Consider the following 17,394-nt stretch of genomic DNA (forward strand, 5'->3'; position numbering starts at 1 on the left):
AAGCACTTGCATTGATAACCTGCAGCTCTGAGTCCCTGAGTCTCACTCTGACTGTGGCGAAGAACTCCCCGAGTACGTCCGTCCGTCCGTCCGTCTGTCTTGACTCAAACGTCCTGTTGCCTTCGCTTGCCGCCATGACGCTGCTGTCGCCGCCGCTGCTCCTGGCGCTCATGCTGGCGCTGACGGGCACACAGGCCACCGTGGACCTTCGCACGGCTGCCGCCATGGGTGAGTAATGTTAGCTGTGATGGATGGAGCTCATTTTGTGTCAAGATAAGAGGACAAATTGTGAGTTGTCCAAAACAGTTTTTTTTAAATTTCATATTGACAAGAAAATAAATCTTTGTTTCTTGAGTTGAAATGGGTGCATGTTCGTGCCGCATGCATGCGATGGAGTGCGAGTCTTGAATCTACAACTCCTCCGGTCTTGTGCAACTGTGTGGCTTAAGGTCGCGTTTGTGGCCTCCACATTGGAGGAAGGGAAGGAGAAAGGGAGGGACAGAGGTGAAGGGCCAGAAGGGAGATCGGTGGTTCAACCGAGGATTCGCTTGCCTGTCAAATCGATTGACATTACCGTTTAGCATTTGGTTCTTATTTTCGCATTTATTTAATTTCAATTTTTATTGTTGCCACATTTTTCCCCCCAAAAAAATATGTAATTTGATTCATATTATAATTTGGAATTATTTGTTTTAATTTGCGTTTACATTATTGTAGTTATTGCTTTTTTAAAATTTATTATTTGTTTTTATTTAACCTTTATTTACCAAGGCAAACAATTAAGAACAAGTTCTTACTGACAACTGCGGCCTGACACTGCCGACCTTGTTTTTTATGACCTCTGTCCAGCCATTACAGTTATTATTATTTATTCTTTTTTACGCCCAACCTTTTTGCATTCATGATGTACTTTTCCTGATGTCTTACAGCGGTGGGGCTTTGCAAGACGCGCCCCACCGACCTGGTGTTCATCGTGGACAGCAGCCGCAGCGTGCGACCCTCCGAGTTCGAGCAGGTCAAAGTCTTCCTAGCCAAGGTCATCGAGGGCCTGGACGTGGGGCCCAACGCTACCCGAGTGGGCGTGGTCAACTACGCCAGCCGTGTCAAGAACGAGGCACGTAGCCGCGCTACACCTTCAGGGTTCATTTTGAAAAATAAATCTCTAACATGGCCCGTATGTGCTTCAGGTGTCACTGAAGACGCACCGCACCAAGGCGGCGCTGATCAAAGCGGTGACCAAAGTGGAGCCACTGTCCACGGGCACCATGACGGGCCTGGCCATCCAGTTTGCCCTCAATGTGGCCTTCAGTGAGAACGAGGGTGCTCGCGCCAAGTCCCCTGACATCAGCAAGGTTGCGCACACGCAAACACCTTGTCGCCTCCAGTGTGGCCGTTTCCCTAAATGACCTCAGTGGCCGTTCCCGCAGGTGGCCATCATCGTGACGGACGGCCGCCCCCAGGACAACGTGAAAGACGTGGCTCAGCGCGCACGCGACGCCGGCATCGAGATCTTCGCCATCGGCGTGGGCCGCGTGGATATGAGCACGCTGAAGCAGATGGCCAGTGAGCCGCTGGACGAGCACGTGGACTACGTGGAGAGCTACAGCGTCATCGAGAAGCTCACCAAGAAGTTCCAGGAGGCTTTCTGTGGTAAGAAGAAACACAAGCAGGTCGGTATCCACAAAGGAAGGAAGCTTAGCTACCAGGTAGGTACAGTCGGTAGTAGGGCTGAAAGGTTTGGAAAAAATCATGCACTTGCTTTTTCTCCTCCAATATAGCTCCATAGAATCATTGCGATTATTTATTGGCCCTGCTACCGACATAGTTCTACACTTAGCTGCTTCATACGTTATCTTTCCCCTTCCTTCATGAGCCCCACCCCCACTCCATGTTGCTGTATGTCAAAAGGATAGTGTAGTTGTTGACTTCCTTTCCCGTTTTAAGGATTCACTGCATGCAAACAAAGCTCACAGTGGATCATTAAAAGCCCAGCGACTGACATAGACGTTATTTTTCTCTCCTAACATCCCCTTCTGTGCGCTTGGGTGTGTGCGTACCAACGGCACACGCAAACACACACAGTGTCGGACCTGTGCGCCACCGGGGACCACGACTGCCACCAGGTATGCGTCAGCTCGCCCGGCTCCTACAAGTGCGCCTGCAAAGAAGGTTTTACCCTGATGGACGATGGCCGCAGCTGCAGTGGTGAGCGCATTTGGAAAACAACGTCCCCCCCCCCCCCCTCCTTTACGCTGGAACTTCTCCAAAGTAAATGCTTCCCGCACGAGACTGACGCGGGCACGCATGTGTGGCAGCGTGCAGCAACTCGGCGACGGACGTGGTCTTCCTGATCGACGGCTCCAAGAGCGTGCGTCCCGAGAACTTTGAACTGGTCAAGAAGTGGATCAACCAGATTGTGGACAAGCTGGACGTGTCAGACAGCAAAGCGCACGTCGGCCTGGTGCAGTACTCCAGCCTGGTCCGGCAGGTAAAAACTCCCGCGGATTCATCCATCCATCCATTTTCTGAACCGCTTCGTCCCCACGGGGGTCGCGGGTGTGCTGGAGCCTATCCCAGCCGTCAACGGGCAGTCGGCCGGGGACACCCTGAACCAGTTGCCAGCCAATCGCAGGGCACACAGAGACAAACAACCATTTGCACTCGCACTCACACCTAGGGACAATTTGGAGGGCTCAATCGGCCTACCAAGCATGTTTTGGGGATGTGGGAGGAAACCGGAGTGCCCGGAGAAAGCCCAGGCGGGCCCGGGGAGAACATGCAAACTCCACACAGGGAGGGCCGGAGGTGGAATCGAACCGGCACCCTCCTAACTGTGAGGCAGACGTGCTACCCAGTGATCCACCGAGCCACCCTCCCGCGGATTCACGTTGGATTTTTTTTTTTCCATTGTAATAAAAAAAAAAAATGCCATTGTCACTCTGCCGCCCTCAGGAGTTCCCGCTTGGGCGCCACAACAACAAGAAAGACCTGAAGGAGGCGGTGAAAAAGATGGCCTACATGGAGAGGGGAACCATGACCGGCCAGGCCTTGCGTTACCTGACGGACAAGAGCTTCAGCGTGGGCCACGGCGCCCGGCCCGGCATCTCCAAGGTGGGTATCGTCTTCACTGATGGACGCAGCCAGGACTACATCGGCGACGCCGCCAAGAAGGCCAAGGAGATGGGTAAGCCCTTCCTCCAAAATGGATTCCCAGGCAGTCAACACATTGATTCTTTTCCCCAAAATGGTGCTTCAAGTCGAGATTGAGTGTATTTCAACGTTGATGTTTGTCCGTGCGGCAGGCTTCAAGATGTACGCGGTGGGCGTGGGCAACGCGGTGGAGGACGAGCTGAAGGAGATCGCCTCAGAGCCCAAGGGCGAGCACTACTTCTACACGGCTGACTTCAAGGCCATGACGCAGATCGCCAAGAAGCTGCAGATTAACATCTGTCAAGGTTGGAAGATCGGCATTGCATCGCATAAAGTCATTGCAACTCGTTTTTCAATTCCCTGTCCCGACAGAGGAGGACCCGTGCGAGTGTGACTCCCTGGTGAAATTCCAGAAGAAAGTAGAAGAAGCCCTCCAGGCACTAACAAAGAAAAATATCCTTTATCGTAAGAGTTGAGTCACAATGTCAGCCATTTTGCTACCCAGTGGCCATTTTAGGCCCTTCAGTGCTACCAAATTAGAATCTGGACAGATCACTAAATTGCCAAACAATTTACTTTTCATCAATGTGTGGCGGCCAAAGTCAACTAACTCCAAAAGGTCAGATCTTGTCAAAACTTGTGTGTGATAAAGGTCCCACATTAAAAAAGTAGTCTTCATTATTATGTGACTGCTGCTGTTGTTGAGCTTAACGAGTGTCTCACTAGAGAATATGTCCAAGAGGATCGCTCTGCTGGAGAACAAAATCGTCTGAGGACTCACATCACGCTATCCTTCAAAAACCCGCAGACCACCTCTCACTCCTCTACCACCACCCTCAGCCTCCTGGGACACAAAAAGCATCGGTTGCCATGGAGACTGTGCCTTTGTTAATACAAGTCTTCCCTCATAGGGAAACACTGAGAGTACCCCCCTAAAAAGTGTCGCCTTCAATCGTTTGTCATTTTTTGTCTGTCCTATTCCTCACCCCTTCTCTTCTTGTATATAAAATACAAGAAAATGAATATAAAGATTTGTACAATAATAAGGGTACAACCATGGTGTTTATTTTCCTAAATAAAGGTGATGCAGGAAGTACATCTAAAGTTTTATCACCATTATTTACACTGATCACACACGATACACTCGATTTCACACCACGTGGTCTACCAGGACCTCAGGGACCCTCAGGGCAGAAGTTTATTTATTGTAGTCATTTTAATCCTTTCATCGATTTTCCATATTTTTTCACTACGATTTATTAACACATTTGGAAGTATATACTTAAAGAAATGTTGAATACATTGGGTTTTTTAATAGCTCGTTTCTTGTGACTTTTAAAAACATAAAAACTATTTAGCAGGTACGCTGTATAATTACCGGAAAGTTCCGCTTACGTCATGATGACGCTACCGGCGAGGGCTAGAAATCGACAGCTGAGTGAAAGCGTCGAAACTATCAAAAGCTCTCCTCCGGCTCGTTTTTGTTTTTTATTCATCGTCGCTCCGTCTTCAAACCACAAAGCCAGCCGGACTGCCACCTCGTTTCACTTGGGAGCGTTTTGTCGCCGTGTCTCGTTTATATAAACTACTTTTTAGACTGTAGCATCTTTGCCTTCGTTAGCCTAGCTTAGCTTAGCCGAGCTGGACTGTCTTCAATTTTGCGCCGGGGATGCGCGGAGGAATATCGGTCTCACAGGAACGTTGTCCACTGCCACCACATCAGCGTTAATCATTAACAGAACCGGGGGTTGCGCAGTACGCTCACTAAGCCCGGGGCGTCGGACAACCTCCGGCACCGACTTTTCGAGATAAACGACGTAACGGTTAGCGCGGAGCTAACGGCGGCTAGTCTGCCGATCAGCTCATTCGACTGCAAGCAGGCAGCCCAAATGGCCAGCGACTCCGAAACCGGCTTCGCCAGCCGTGCCATCGGAAACTGCGCACCGGGCCCAGGTTCCGACCCCGAAAACGGAGGCGGGCCCACCACGAAGACCCTGGCACGGTTGTGCAGCAGGGACGAGGAGGAGCGGGCGGCGGCGCTGGAGGAACTCAGCCAAGGAGTTCTGGTGTGTTTGGGTCTGGACCGTCCCGGTTCGACGCGGCTGGGCAAGGAGACGCTTCTGCATCTGCTGCGGCTGGCCCGGTCCTGTCCGTTGCGGGAGGTGCGTGTCAGGGCTATCGAGCTGCTGAGGGCCGCCCAGGTAAGTCTACCTGCCTGGGCTAAAAGTGGACCACTCTGATCCTTATGTATCATTTTATTCTCATCTGACAATATAAACAGTTTTCGGATTAGACTGAGGAAAAAAATGCATCTGATGGAACAGTGCACACACACTGTTCAAATGTCAACTTTATGGGACATGCTGCATCCTTGCTTACCTCGAACCCCATGACCTCAAACTACAGCTCGCATCTTAGTTTGCTTCAGCGCTGGCCTCAACATTAGGTTGCAACTTCAATTTTGGACCAGCAGTGAAATCTTCTAATTCAAGCTGAGTTACAGAAAGAGCATAACATTTGCATGCCGTGAAATTACAGAAAGAGCACAACATTTGTATGCTGTGGAGTGAAAGCGGATCATTTTGACATCCCCTTTTAACAATAAATGAACAGGCCAAACCGCAGATGAAAACACTGAAGCCGTGGAAGTTTAGATTTGGATCATTTGTTGACAAGACTCCAGTTGCAGTAAGTTTAGCACATTGATCAATGAAGTCTGATAAATAGTTTCAACAGACATGCCCACAGGAGGTGATGCAAGACTCCTCTGAGGTGAGAACCAAACAAACAGCCCGAGCCTTGCCCCCTTTTGGTCATGGCGTGCTTACTTCCTGGTTTAGCCACACCTCCTTTTGGTCACGGCTTGCCCTCTTGCAGCTCCCTTTTCTCGCACATTCACACCCCCACCGACCTACTTGATTCATAACAAACAAGGAGCAGTTTTTCCTCAAAATGCTCCGAGCAAAATCAGCAAAGAAGTTTACAGGACATGCCAGTGAGTTTAGTTTTTATTCATGTTTCCTTTAGACAATGTTTGAGACCAAAGAAAACAACCTTAGTTTAGTCCAAAGTGTCTGTTTTTGAATGGGAAATACTTTGGATTGAAATGTACAGTTTGATTGTGTTCTCTTATTGTCTGTTGTCATTTGAGTTGGTGATCCATTTATTTCTTTTTTGGGAGCAAATGAAGTCAATATTATGAGTCTGATGAAACAACAAGCCCCTTGGTGGAGATAAGCATCAGTTTAGGCCACGTTTGTCTGACAAAAGCACTTTTCCACAGACAAACAAGTCAATAGAGCCGTACAGACTCCAGCGCACGTCGTTTAAATTGGAGACTTTTGCCTGACTCATTTTGAAGTGTTGACAGTTTTGCAATGATGTGTCACCTTGATCTCGTCATGTCAGCTGTTTCCCATTTTTCAACTCGCAACTTTTTGTACTCTTCCTTGCCAGGAGCAAGGAGTGAAAGTTCCTCGCGCCCTGGCCTCGGGTCCCAGCACCTTTATTCCTGCCAAACAGGCGAGTGGTCTCCATTCTTAATCGCACGCAATCGATCGGATTGAGCTCCAGCCCAAAACGCAGCTGCGTTTTTTTAGTTTATTTTTTTAGATTTGTGATTCAAACAGCAGAACTATAAGTGAATTTGACTTCCTGTTTTGAATTGATGTGATGGCGAGCGACGCCAGAAAAGGCATCATTGGCTCGGTACCTAAAAACACATCATGGTTTCAAGCAAATGTATTTTCCTTAAGTAAATGACACTCGGGTAGTGATTCTTTAGTGAGCCACTAGAGCAGGGGTGTCAAACTAATTTTTTTCGCGGGCCGCATTGTAGTCATAGCTTCTTTCGGAGGGCCATTATGAGTGTCAACCCAAATAAATGTATCATCACCATCATATTATAAACAGTAAAAGCTACAAAACAAACTGACAAATAACTCTTTTTCAAATCAGACGAGTAAGAACTGGTCAAATATTAAAAAAAAAATTAAAAAAAAGAAGATATTAAAAGTGAAGACAATTTGCAATTCTAGTAATGACATACGAATTTGATGCACAATTTGTCTTTGCGGGCCACATAAAATTATGTGGCGGGCCATATCTGGCCCCCGGGCCTTGAGTTTGACACCTGTCCACTAGAGAAAGCCTGCAGACTGGTCTTCAACATTTAACCACTGCTTTTAGATCTTGAAAGATGGTCCGGACCAGGACATCCTGATCGAGTCGTTCCTGTCTCTGGGCCGCGTGGACCACGTCACCATGGTGATGGCGCTACACCCTGCCTACCTCAGCTGCTTCCTGAGGACCCAGCACGCCTTGCTGGAGATGGATGGACCCCTGCCTCGCCACTGGAGACACTACATCGCCATCATGGTGAGACGTGCTAAAAGGTAGGAATACCGAGCTGGCCTAAATCCACCTTTTTATGGTGCTGCCCAGGCCGCCGCCCGCCACCACTGCTCCTACGTGGTGCAGCAGCACAGCGCCAGCTTCCTGGAGGCCGGCGGAGATGAGAGCTGGCTGAGCGGACTGGAGCGTGCCCCCGCCAAATTGAGAGGCCTGAACGCCCTCAACAAGCTGCTTGCTCACAGACCCTGGCTCATCACGCAGCTGCACATCCAGGTCTGCCTTGGATTTTTGTTGTTGTTTTTTTGAATGATTCTTTTGCAAATGCGTCCATCCACAGGAGCTGGTTTATCCCGGTGCCGAGCTGCGCTGGTCTCTTGCCGAGCTCATCCATGCCGTCATCCTGATGGCACACACCCACGCGCTCTGCTCCTTCGTGTGGGGCTGCGGCCTCAATCCCGAGCCGGAGCATACAGGCGGCCACACCTTCCGGCCGCCGTCGCCCGGGCACCCCACCCGCAGCCCCGCAAACGAGGACGGACGGCAGGAGGTAAGAACCGACCTGTTGTCGTACCATAGCAGAACTGAATTGGAACACGGTTGTCGGCGCGTAGCTGGCGGACGGTGCCGTGGAAGTGGAGGTCCTGATGAAGAGGATGGTGGAGCTGCAGGAGCAGCAGGAGGAAGAGTGCACGCAGGAGGAGATGGTTACACGCTTTGAGAGGGAGCGGAGCGAGAGTATCCCTACCGGTGCGTCCTTAGATGAAACCAAGAAGTGGGTCGAGCATGAGACTCCGTATGGAACATTGCTCGTATTAAACTTGTGATTTCATCGTAGCTTTAGTGCGAGAGGCTCCGCCCGAGAGTCTCCTTCACCTCATGGAGGACCCAGATTTCAGATACGAGGACTTTGCGCCCAGAGGGGAGCAGGCTCCGCCCACCATGAGAGCCCAGGTCGTGGCCTCCTCGATTCTTGATGACCTCACCTGTCCTTTGTCACTTGATGTTGCCTTTTGGGTGAATGCAGGACTACTCGTGGGAGGACCACGGCTACTCGCTGGTCAACAGGCTGCTGCCGGACATGGGGCAGCTGCTGGATGAGAAGTTCCAGGTAGCACTCCCCAATTTTCCGCAGGCACCTTGTAGTCTAAACTGCTAGGAACAAAATTCGTCATACGCTTCAGGGTTTAGTTTTTGTGATGGAGTTGTTTTTCTTTTGAGGTGGTGAGCAACCTTACCTACCACAGGATGGCCATGCATGAGGGCGTGGACACGCACACGCTTCGCAAAGCTCTGTGGAACTACATCCACTGTCTCTACGGGATACGGTCAGCGCAGCTTCTTGTTCTTCATCGCTCGCCGGCCGGCCACATACATCCATGAACGAACCGCTGTGTCCGTGTCTGGCAGCTACGACGACTACGACTACGGCAGCGTCAACGTGCTGCTGGAGCGCTCCTTGAAGGTGTTTGTCAAGACCATGGCCTGCCACCCCGAGCAGACCACCGCGCACATCTACTACGCCTTCTGGAGGCACTTCCGCCACTCGGAGAAGGTACAACACGCATCGTCGTGTTGTGTTATGAGTTGAAACGTTCTGTTGCTATCATCTGTCATTTTGTGTTTGCCAGGTGCATGCCAACCTGATTGTTTTGGAGGCTCGCATGCAGGCGGCGCTGCTGTACACGCTGCGAGCCATCACTCACTACATGAGATAACCACCACCACAACCTTTGCGAAAGCTGAGCCAGCTGTACGGTTTTTTTTTTGTTTCTTCTCCTTAAACCCAAAGGTTCCAGTGTTAAGCATGTTGAAGCGGCATGTGCCCATTCAGAATTCACACGTTTCTTTTGCACCTAAAGTATCGACATCGCTACGTTCATGTTGCTGATCTTTTTTTTTTTAAATGGCGGCACGATGACTACTTCACACTCACTCCTCCGCTCGTGTCCTTAAGTGTACTCTGAGAGCTGAGCATAAGAAAATGACCAAAAAGCTTGTATTTTTCTATTCAATAAAGTAACTTGACACCAACCAAAGCGGTTGCTGTGGCTTTTCAATTTATTCATTCCCACATTGAAAGTGCGTTGTCTGATGATAGATGCGATGCACTCAACCACCACAAGGGAGAGACAAAGTCCAAAGGAAGGTTTGTCGCGCCTCACGCGGGTGTCACGTTCCCCTTTCTCAAGTTTGCAACTCAGAATCCACTCCCAAGCATGCTGTTGTTGTGAATTCACCAGCCCCCGTAGCCCACTGTTGCTTTGTAGTCCACAATGTGTGCGTGCTCAGAGAGGCGCCACCCCCACCCCAACGGGGTGGGCCGGACTGGTGATGTACTGTTGGTCTTCCGGTCCAGGCCGCGCGCACGCACATTCACGACGAGAAGTTGCGCAGCAGCCAGGCAAGTGGACGCCGGGCTTCACAGACAACATCCACTGGTCTGTAAGTTATTCTTTTTCATTTTCATCATTATGGACTCAATGTCCAGATTTTGTTTGACCTAAACTTCCCACTAAGCATTTAGGAATCTCTTGCATAACACTACAAAATGGAAATTTGGTGTGTTTCCTGTGTTTCTATGGGGGTTGTTATTGTTGGTTGTTTTTAGGACCAAAGTCAAGTTGATTTGTCCTTCTCATCTTTCATGGGTGCCTCATGTTTTGTTGTGTTGTATTAGGATAGAAGTAAGATATTGCGTTGACACGGAGTTGCCAAAAGTTCACCTGATGTTCCAAGTTGACTCCTAGCCGAAATAAAACTAATGTCTTCTCCCTTCGACCCCCACTGATGGAAAAAAACGCGTGAGGCGTGACCATCCGTTAAGTTGCCCATACCTGTCGTGGACTGCAACTGTGTATGTGTGTGCGTTTTTGCTGACTCTGGCTTTTGTCTTAACTTTTATTTAGGGTAGGAGTCAGATATGAAGCACCCAAACAAGCCCCGATGTTCTCAGATGTTTTCAGTATGTTTGTGTGTGTGTGAAAGAGATATCCCTGAGTCACTTTGCAATGCTGACGGACTGACAAGTAGAAAAAAAAAGGAAGTTGAATGAGTGAGAATGTCCACGCTGAATCCGTATTAAATAGCAAAGTTCAACGGTAAAGCTGGTATGGATCACTTCATGCGGAATTCACAAATTCACCCGAGAAAATTCCCTAGGTGGAAGCCTTCCGAGACGGCGTTCCCATCCCGCTCATCCCCGCTTGTCAATATCTTAGGCGGGGTAGCCCGCTTGGAATTTTTCCACAGGAGGAACGAACAAGGCGCGGGCGGGTGGGCTCTTTGGCTTGTCATAAATCCCGCTAACGCTTCCTCGGAAGTCAGGTGGACGTCATACCTGCGCACCCCGTCGGCCTGGCGGTTGCCACAGCAACCAGCCCCCCGGAATGCTCCGGAATGTCAGATTGAGGGAGGATATGACGACATGGTGCGGGAACAGCGCTTTTCCTTTTCACCCCCTCTCCTTTGAGTGTGTACCTTCTATGTGTGTGTGTGTGTGCGTGTGTGTGTGTGTGTGTGCGTGTGTGTGTGTGTGTGTGTGTGTGTGTGTGTGTGTGTGTGTGTGTGTGTGTGCGTGTGTGTGTGTGTGTGTGTGTGACTTCCCATTGTCCTATCATCCTGCACCCTTGCACTCCGCATCCTGTCAGGCCTTCCTGGGAATGTGCGAGTGTGGTGAGGCAAGACAAAGAAAGGTTAGCAAAAGAGGAACAACAGAGCAGAAGAAGAACTTGCACTGTGAAAGTACAAAACTCTGTACTGTACATAGCAATTGTGTGTGTGTGTGTTTGCAGAATTCCCCAGCGCGAGCAGCTTATCTGCACAGTTATCCGTGCAGGAAAAGGGTGTGTCACTTAGATTTATTTTTTTGTGTGGACATGATTCATGTGAGCACGCAGCACAAGCCTGTTAGTTTTATGGCCTTTATATGTATTTTTGCACTTATATGACAGAGAATGGCATGCGCGTGTATGTTTGTGTGTGCGTACGTGTATGTGTGTGTGTGTGTGTGTGGCATATAAGATTGTGTGAACAGTAGGGTGAATTTCCAGGAAAAGGGGGGAGCCATCAGAGGGGTGGACAGGAAGCATGAACATGGCTAACTTCCTGTTTCTCCCCTGATGTTGAACCCGATAGCCAGCTTGGTGCGTGGGTACTGCAAAATTGCACAATTGGGGGAGGCTGGCTGGTGGTACGCAACTCGGGCTGCATTCAGAAGCTCGTCACAAATCCGATAACAACTTGGAGGCGTGCCTAATCAAGCGTCCGGATGCTCTATTATGTTGTGGTCGCTTTTTGAGAACCCGTTGCCATGACGCAACAGCCTTGGTGTAACTTTTCACATACTCGCCAACATATTAGTATAGGCGCAGGTTATTGCACCACACACACACCATGCTCAACTATTGACAACCAAGGGTGACACATGCGTCCCTTTTCGAAACAGTGACAGGCCGAAAAGAGGATGTGGCTTACCTCACATCTGTCTTCCTTCTCTCCTGTTCTCCGCGTTGATAACTTGTACTTCTTTGTTTGCCTCCCTGCAGCGGCAGCAGCGATGCTGATTGACAGATGATCTGACATTGGAAGAAAACATCAGGTGAGGGGAAAAAGTCACTCCTTTTCTTCTTCATGTCCACCTCGAACACAAAATGGATGCTGTGTGACTTGATCACATAATGGGTCAAAGTTGAGATAGCAGTAATAGTAAGTGTAGCTTCAGTCCTATCTTAGCAACAAAGATTAAAATTTATTTTGTAGGGTTGTATGAATGCTCCTTTACAAGCTATGAAATGAATTACGGTGTCCCCCAAGGTTCCATTTTAGGTCCCCTCGTACTGTTCTCGTCGTAATGTGTGTTCCTAATGAAATGTGTCGTGTCCAGACGCTGTCCCTGTCCATCCGCGCCGACTATGGGTTGTGCTTGTTGCAAGCAGAAGAAGTCGGCCAAATTGGAAGCGGCCGCCTTAACTGGCGCCTCCGGTGGCGCCAATGCTTCGGTCCAGTCTCCTAGCAACGGCGACGGCACCTCATCGGTGGGCCCAGTGCAGGGGCGTTACTGTCCAGACCCCACGCAGGTCATACCGGACTTCAACAAGGGATTCTCCAGCGGCACCATCTTCCCCAACTCCAACACACAGCACTGGTCCACCGGAGTCACAAGTAGGGACATTTTCAGTTAGCGAGAGCTTGCAGAATGGTAAAAAAACACAAACGGACAAAAGGATACAAAAGCCCGGCTTCCTTTTTAAAAAGTCACAGCGATTGTCTCCAAAGAATCTGTGGTGAGCACCTTCTTTTGTCTACAATCTAGGCGGCGGGGTCACGCTCTTCATCGCGCTCTACGACTATGACGCTCGCACAGAGGATGACCTCACCTTCCAGAAGGGGGAGAAGTTTCAGATCATCAACAATACGTACGTGCAAACATATGCCACTGCCTTGACTCAAGGGCTTCATTTGTTCCGTGAGCGTGCTTATAACTCAAGTTTCACAAAATATCCGCCCGGTGACGATTTAACGCTCGGTCGGTTTTGATGGCAGAGAGGGTGACTGGTGGGAGGCTCGTTCTTTGGACACGGGCAACGGCGGCTACATCCCGTCCAACTACGTAGCTCCGGTCGACTCCATACAGGCCGAGGAGTGAGTACGGACGCGCGCCCGGCAGAGGTCAGGTTTGGCACGCGTGACTGGATGTCGCTATGACGACAGGTGGTATTTTGGAAAGATGGGGAGGAAGGATGCGGAGAGACAATTGCTGGGACACGGCAACCAGAGGGGGACTTTTCTCATCCGCGAGAGCGAGACCACCAAAGGTTGCACTTTTTTTTATTTTATTTTTTTTATTTTGTTTTCATAATATGTATCCTTCGCGTCCTCTTCTCCCCGGGGCGTCACAGGCGCTTACTCGCTGTCCATCCGCGACTGGGATGACAACAAAGGGGACCATGTGAAGCACTATAAGATCCGCAAGCTGGACAATGGCGGCTACTACATCACCACCAGGTCTCAGTTTGACACCGTGCAGGAGCTAGTGGCGCACTACACAGGTAACATTTGTGACACTTTAGAATTGTTTACTTAGCCTTTTAGTTTGCGTTCGTTTGATTATAGCTCTCTTTGTTCCTCCTGAAGTCAAATATTGACTTTTAGTGACGCTTGCTTGTGCAGAGGTGATTTTTTTTTTTTTTTTTATGGCTTCCTTTTTCCTCCATGTGTTTTTTTCCTTTTACTTCCCGTGTGTTTATCCCACCCTCTGCCCGGCTCAGAGCGAGCGGCGGGGCTGTGCTGCCGCCTGATCGGCAGCTGCAAGCGCGGCATGCCCAAGCTGGCCGACTTATCGGTGAAGACCAAGGACATGTGGGAGATTCCCCGCGAATCTCTGCAGCTGATTAAAAAGCTGGGCAACGGCCAATTTGGAGAAGTGTGGATGGGTAGGACGCATGGGGAGGCGTTACGCCAGGCGGGGAAAGGGAGGGGGTGGGCCGTGTTGACGCCGGACCGTTTTCTTCCCTCGCTGTGGCATGTGCATGTTCCATTTTTCCTCTCGTTCACTCTTCCTCTCCATCATTCCATCGCTCCATCCCAAGACACTAACGATGGGCTGTGCTACTACCTGACCAAGGCCTGTCCCAACTGCACGCCACTCACCATGGGCCTGGGCCGGGACGCCTGGGAGGTGCCCCGGTCCACGTTGTCCCTGCAGAGGAAGCTGGGACACGGCTGCTTTGGGGACGTGTGGATGGGTAAGACCCCGTCCAAAAAAAAAAAAAAGCCAAAAAAGCAATTTGTTCGTTGTTTTAGGCCAACACTTATTTTGTTCATTTAATTTCCTATTTCCGGAACAGACAAATTATAATACTAGTAGTGGTACATTGATACTTTGCGAGATGATTAATTGTTTTTTGAGTTGCAAGCAAAAATAGATTTGCTTTAAAACTAGACATAAAGCCAATTAGAATACATATTTAATGACATATACATTTGGCTGAAAGACAGCTATCTTAATGCGAATACTGAATGTAAAATGCTATCAATGGGCTAACCAAATTAGCATTGCTATTGGAGTTAGATGAGGAACCTTGAAGCAACAAATGTAGACAAATGCTTGGTTATATTTTCGTTATCCTCTGCAAAATGTATCATACGGTAACATACTGTATCATGTCACACTCCAATAGTACTGCCCCCTGGTGGCCAAGGCATACACAACAAACAAAACAATGCCCATTGATTTATTTTTTTACGATAAATGACATAATATTTCATTATTTTTTCTTGAATAAATCCATTTTCGCGTTGACTTTGTTTGTCTAGTTTGTCCCTAAAAGCCAGCTGAATGCTGTCCATGTAGCTCAGGTACTGCTTTCCATGCATCACAACATTTGCATGTGCATGCTCATTCAATGCGTGTGTTTTCTTTCACACGCCGTGCATGCGTGTTCATGTCTCCTAATACGCCTAGTACATCTGTGCTCTCCACGTGTGCTTTGACGTGGGTTGTGTGTTCGTGTCAGGCATGTGGAATGGCACCACCAAGGTTGCGGTGAAGACACTGAAGCCCGGCACCATGTCCCCCGAGGCCTTCCTGGAGGAGGCTCAGATCATGAAGAGGCTGCGCCACGACAAGCTGGTGCAGCTCTACGCCGTGGTGTCCGAGGAGCCCATCTACATCATCACTGAGTTCATGAGCCAAGGTACACGCTGGAAAAGAGCAGTTGTGTTTCCAGCAGTGCCCCAAGTTAAGAGTCACCGCTTGGTGTGTCACGCTCTCCTTTCAGGAAGCTTGCTGGACTTCTTAAAAGACGGCGAGGGGCAAAACCTGAAACTACCCCAGCTCGTTGACATGGCGGCGCAGGTCATTAACAAATGAATAAATCAAATCATGAAAAAAAAATGTCCTGGCAATGACATCAAGAATGCGGCGTTTCAGATCGCGGCAGGGATGGCTTACATCGAGAGGATGAACTACATCCACAGAGACTTGCGCGCCGCTAATATCCTCGTCGGGGACAACCTGGTGTGCAAAATTGCCGACTTTGGCCTGGCCAGGCTCATCGAGGACAACGAGTACACCGCCAGACAAGGTAAGTCGTGTTTATGTGTGTGTGTGTGTGTGTGTGTGTGTGTGTGTGTGTGTGTGTGTGTGTGTGTGTGTGTGTGTGTGTGTGTGTGTGTGTGTGTGTGTGTGTGTGTGTGTGTGTGTGTGTGTGTGCGTGTGTGCGTGTGTGCGTGTGTGTGTACAGATATAGAGACTGTGCATGTATTTATACAATATATGATTGTAGGGGCCAAGTTCCCCATCAAATGGACGGCGCCTGAAGCCGCGCTATACGGACGCTTCACCATCAAGTCGGACGTGTGGAGCTTCGGCATCCTGCTCACCGAGCTCATCACGAAGGGACGCGTGCCCTATCCAGGTGATACATTTTGAACTTTTAAAATGATTTGTTATGATATGACGCAATATGGGGAGGAGTGACACAATGCGGTTATTATCCTTACGATGCAGTGGTAATTATGACATAGTACCCAATGTACGCTCAGTATGCGATGCACATGGCTTCATCATTTGCCCTCCTCCATCCCTGGAAGGCATGAACAACCGCGAGGTGCTGGAGCAGGTAGAGCGAGGCTACCGGATGGCCTGCGCCCCAGGCTGCCCCGCCTCGCTGCACGAGCTCATGCTGCAGTGCTGGCGGCGTGAGGCCGACGAGAGGCACACCTTTGAATACCTGCAGTCCTTCCTGGAGGATTACTTTACCGCCACTGAGCCGCAGTACCAACCCGGCGAGAACCTGTGACCGCATACAAATACGACAACAATAAAAACACGCACACAACAGCAAAACACAAAACATAACACCGACGCAGTCTTTTCTCGCAACCTTTCTGGACGGACGAGGAAGGCGCCTGGACCTCGGCTGAGCGGGCCCTGCAGTGATGTTGCTTTACTCGGTAACCATGACAACAAGGAAGGAGATGTCGATGGTTGGAAAGGAGGGATTTGACTTGGCACATGATCCTCGCTTCTTTCTCTGCCACCATATAATGTTTGTTCCACCCATTCCAGCCTGTTTGCCATTCAAATAGCTTGACCGTCTTGTTTTGATAGAGCAAACATTGTAAAGCCCTCTTATGCGTTCTGTGTGTGTGTGTGTGTGCGTGCGTGTGTGCGTGTGTGTGTGTGTGTGTGTGTGTGTGCGTGTGTGTGTGCGTGCGTGCGTGCGTATGTGTGTGAATAGATTCAAACAGTAAATCTCAAACGGGTCTCTAGATATAAATTAAATAAATTATTATGTCGTGCCAATGAAACAAATATATAAAAAACTTAGTTCTTCTTGTATCCCTAAGTAGGTATTGTATCAGACATCCTGGCATAAAATCTGGTATCAGTTATTCTAAAACCATGTCAAATATTGCCCGCCCACACACACACACCCTTTGTTCTAAAAATATACGTACATATATATTTTTTACCTTCAATCGTGTGAATAAGTCAGGGGACGGTGAGGAATGTGTTTCATGTTTTGTATGAGCTGTCTCTTTTAGTAGTTTTTAATTTAACGCATCACAAAGACGTCTATAGCAACGTCTGCATTTATTCATTCATTCATTCATTCATTGAGAGGGGGTAGGTTGAATGAAAGCATAAAAATGAAAATGTCATATTTCAGACTTTTTTTTGTTGCTGTAGCCTTTCTTATGTGGACTTTTACTCTGTCATGTTTCCTGTAATAAAGGTCAGATATTGTCCACATATTTATGTACAATATTTTTTTAATGTATTTATTTACCTGACGTTCAACATTTCTTGCATATGTGACCTTACCTGGTAGCAAGTGTAAATTTATCTCATACTATTTTAAACTTTATTAATTGGAATAATTGCAC

At 48.9% G+C, this 17,394-nt stretch overlaps 3 protein-coding genes across 6 annotated transcripts; all 3 read left to right on the plus strand.

The window, feature by feature from the left end:
- On the plus strand, window positions 1-4,248 carry matn1 (matrilin 1). 2 transcript variants are annotated; one of them, XM_049751822.2, is made up of 10 exons: window positions 6-228; window positions 930-1,114; window positions 1,188-1,352; window positions 1,428-1,650; window positions 2,083-2,205; window positions 2,316-2,488; window positions 2,953-3,184; window positions 3,303-3,455; window positions 3,523-3,603; window positions 3,874-4,248. In XM_049751822.2, exons 1-10 carry the CDS (start codon window positions 135-137, stop codon window positions 3,921-3,923), a joined length of 1,479 nt encoding a protein of 492 aa, XP_049607779.1. In that variant the 5' UTR covers window positions 6-134; the 3' UTR covers window positions 3,924-4,248. The 2 variants fall into 2 exon arrangements, with proteins under 2 accessions (XP_049607780.1, XP_049607779.1); XM_049751823.2 differs by lacking the exon at window positions 2,083-2,205 and having other exon boundaries at window positions 1-228.
- Window positions 4,249-4,533: 285 nt separating this feature from the next.
- sesn2 (sestrin 2) lies at window positions 4,534-9,539 on the plus strand. The gene is made up of 11 exons (XM_049751806.2): window positions 4,534-5,351; window positions 6,607-6,672; window positions 7,339-7,527; window positions 7,594-7,776; window positions 7,841-8,050; window positions 8,115-8,250; window positions 8,339-8,454; window positions 8,528-8,611; window positions 8,722-8,828; window positions 8,911-9,055; window positions 9,132-9,539. The coding sequence occupies exons 1-11, from the start codon at window positions 5,040-5,042 to the stop codon at window positions 9,216-9,218; spliced, it is 1,635 nt and encodes a 544-aa protein (XP_049607763.1). The 5' UTR covers window positions 4,534-5,039; the 3' UTR covers window positions 9,219-9,539.
- Window positions 9,540-9,792: 253 nt separating this feature from the next.
- On the plus strand, window positions 9,793-17,262 carry yrk (Yes-related kinase). Of its 3 annotated transcripts, XM_068649016.1 has the most exons (14): window positions 9,793-9,945; window positions 12,048-12,100; window positions 12,386-12,663; window positions 12,815-12,917; window positions 13,045-13,143; window positions 13,213-13,316; window positions 13,401-13,550; window positions 13,770-13,934; window positions 14,091-14,246; window positions 15,018-15,197; window positions 15,282-15,358; window positions 15,434-15,587; window positions 15,789-15,920; window positions 16,096-17,262. In XM_068649016.1, exons 3-14 carry the CDS (start codon window positions 12,414-12,416, stop codon window positions 16,302-16,304), a joined length of 1,779 nt encoding a protein of 592 aa, XP_068505117.1. In that variant the 5' UTR covers window positions 9,793-9,945; window positions 12,048-12,100; window positions 12,386-12,413; the 3' UTR covers window positions 16,305-17,262. The 3 variants fall into 3 exon arrangements, with proteins under 3 accessions (XP_068505117.1, XP_049607766.1, XP_049607767.1); XM_049751809.2 differs by lacking the exon at window positions 14,091-14,246 and having other exon boundaries at window positions 9,794-9,945; XM_049751810.2 differs by lacking the exon at window positions 13,770-13,934 and having other exon boundaries at window positions 9,794-9,945.
- Window positions 17,263-17,394: the final 132 nt, after the last annotated feature.

This window comes from Syngnathus scovelli, chromosome 19, assembly GCF_024217435.2.
Source record: "Syngnathus scovelli strain Florida chromosome 19, RoL_Ssco_1.2, whole genome shotgun sequence".
In the NCBI taxonomy this organism is placed as follows: domain Eukaryota; kingdom Metazoa; phylum Chordata; class Actinopteri; order Syngnathiformes; family Syngnathidae; genus Syngnathus; species Syngnathus scovelli.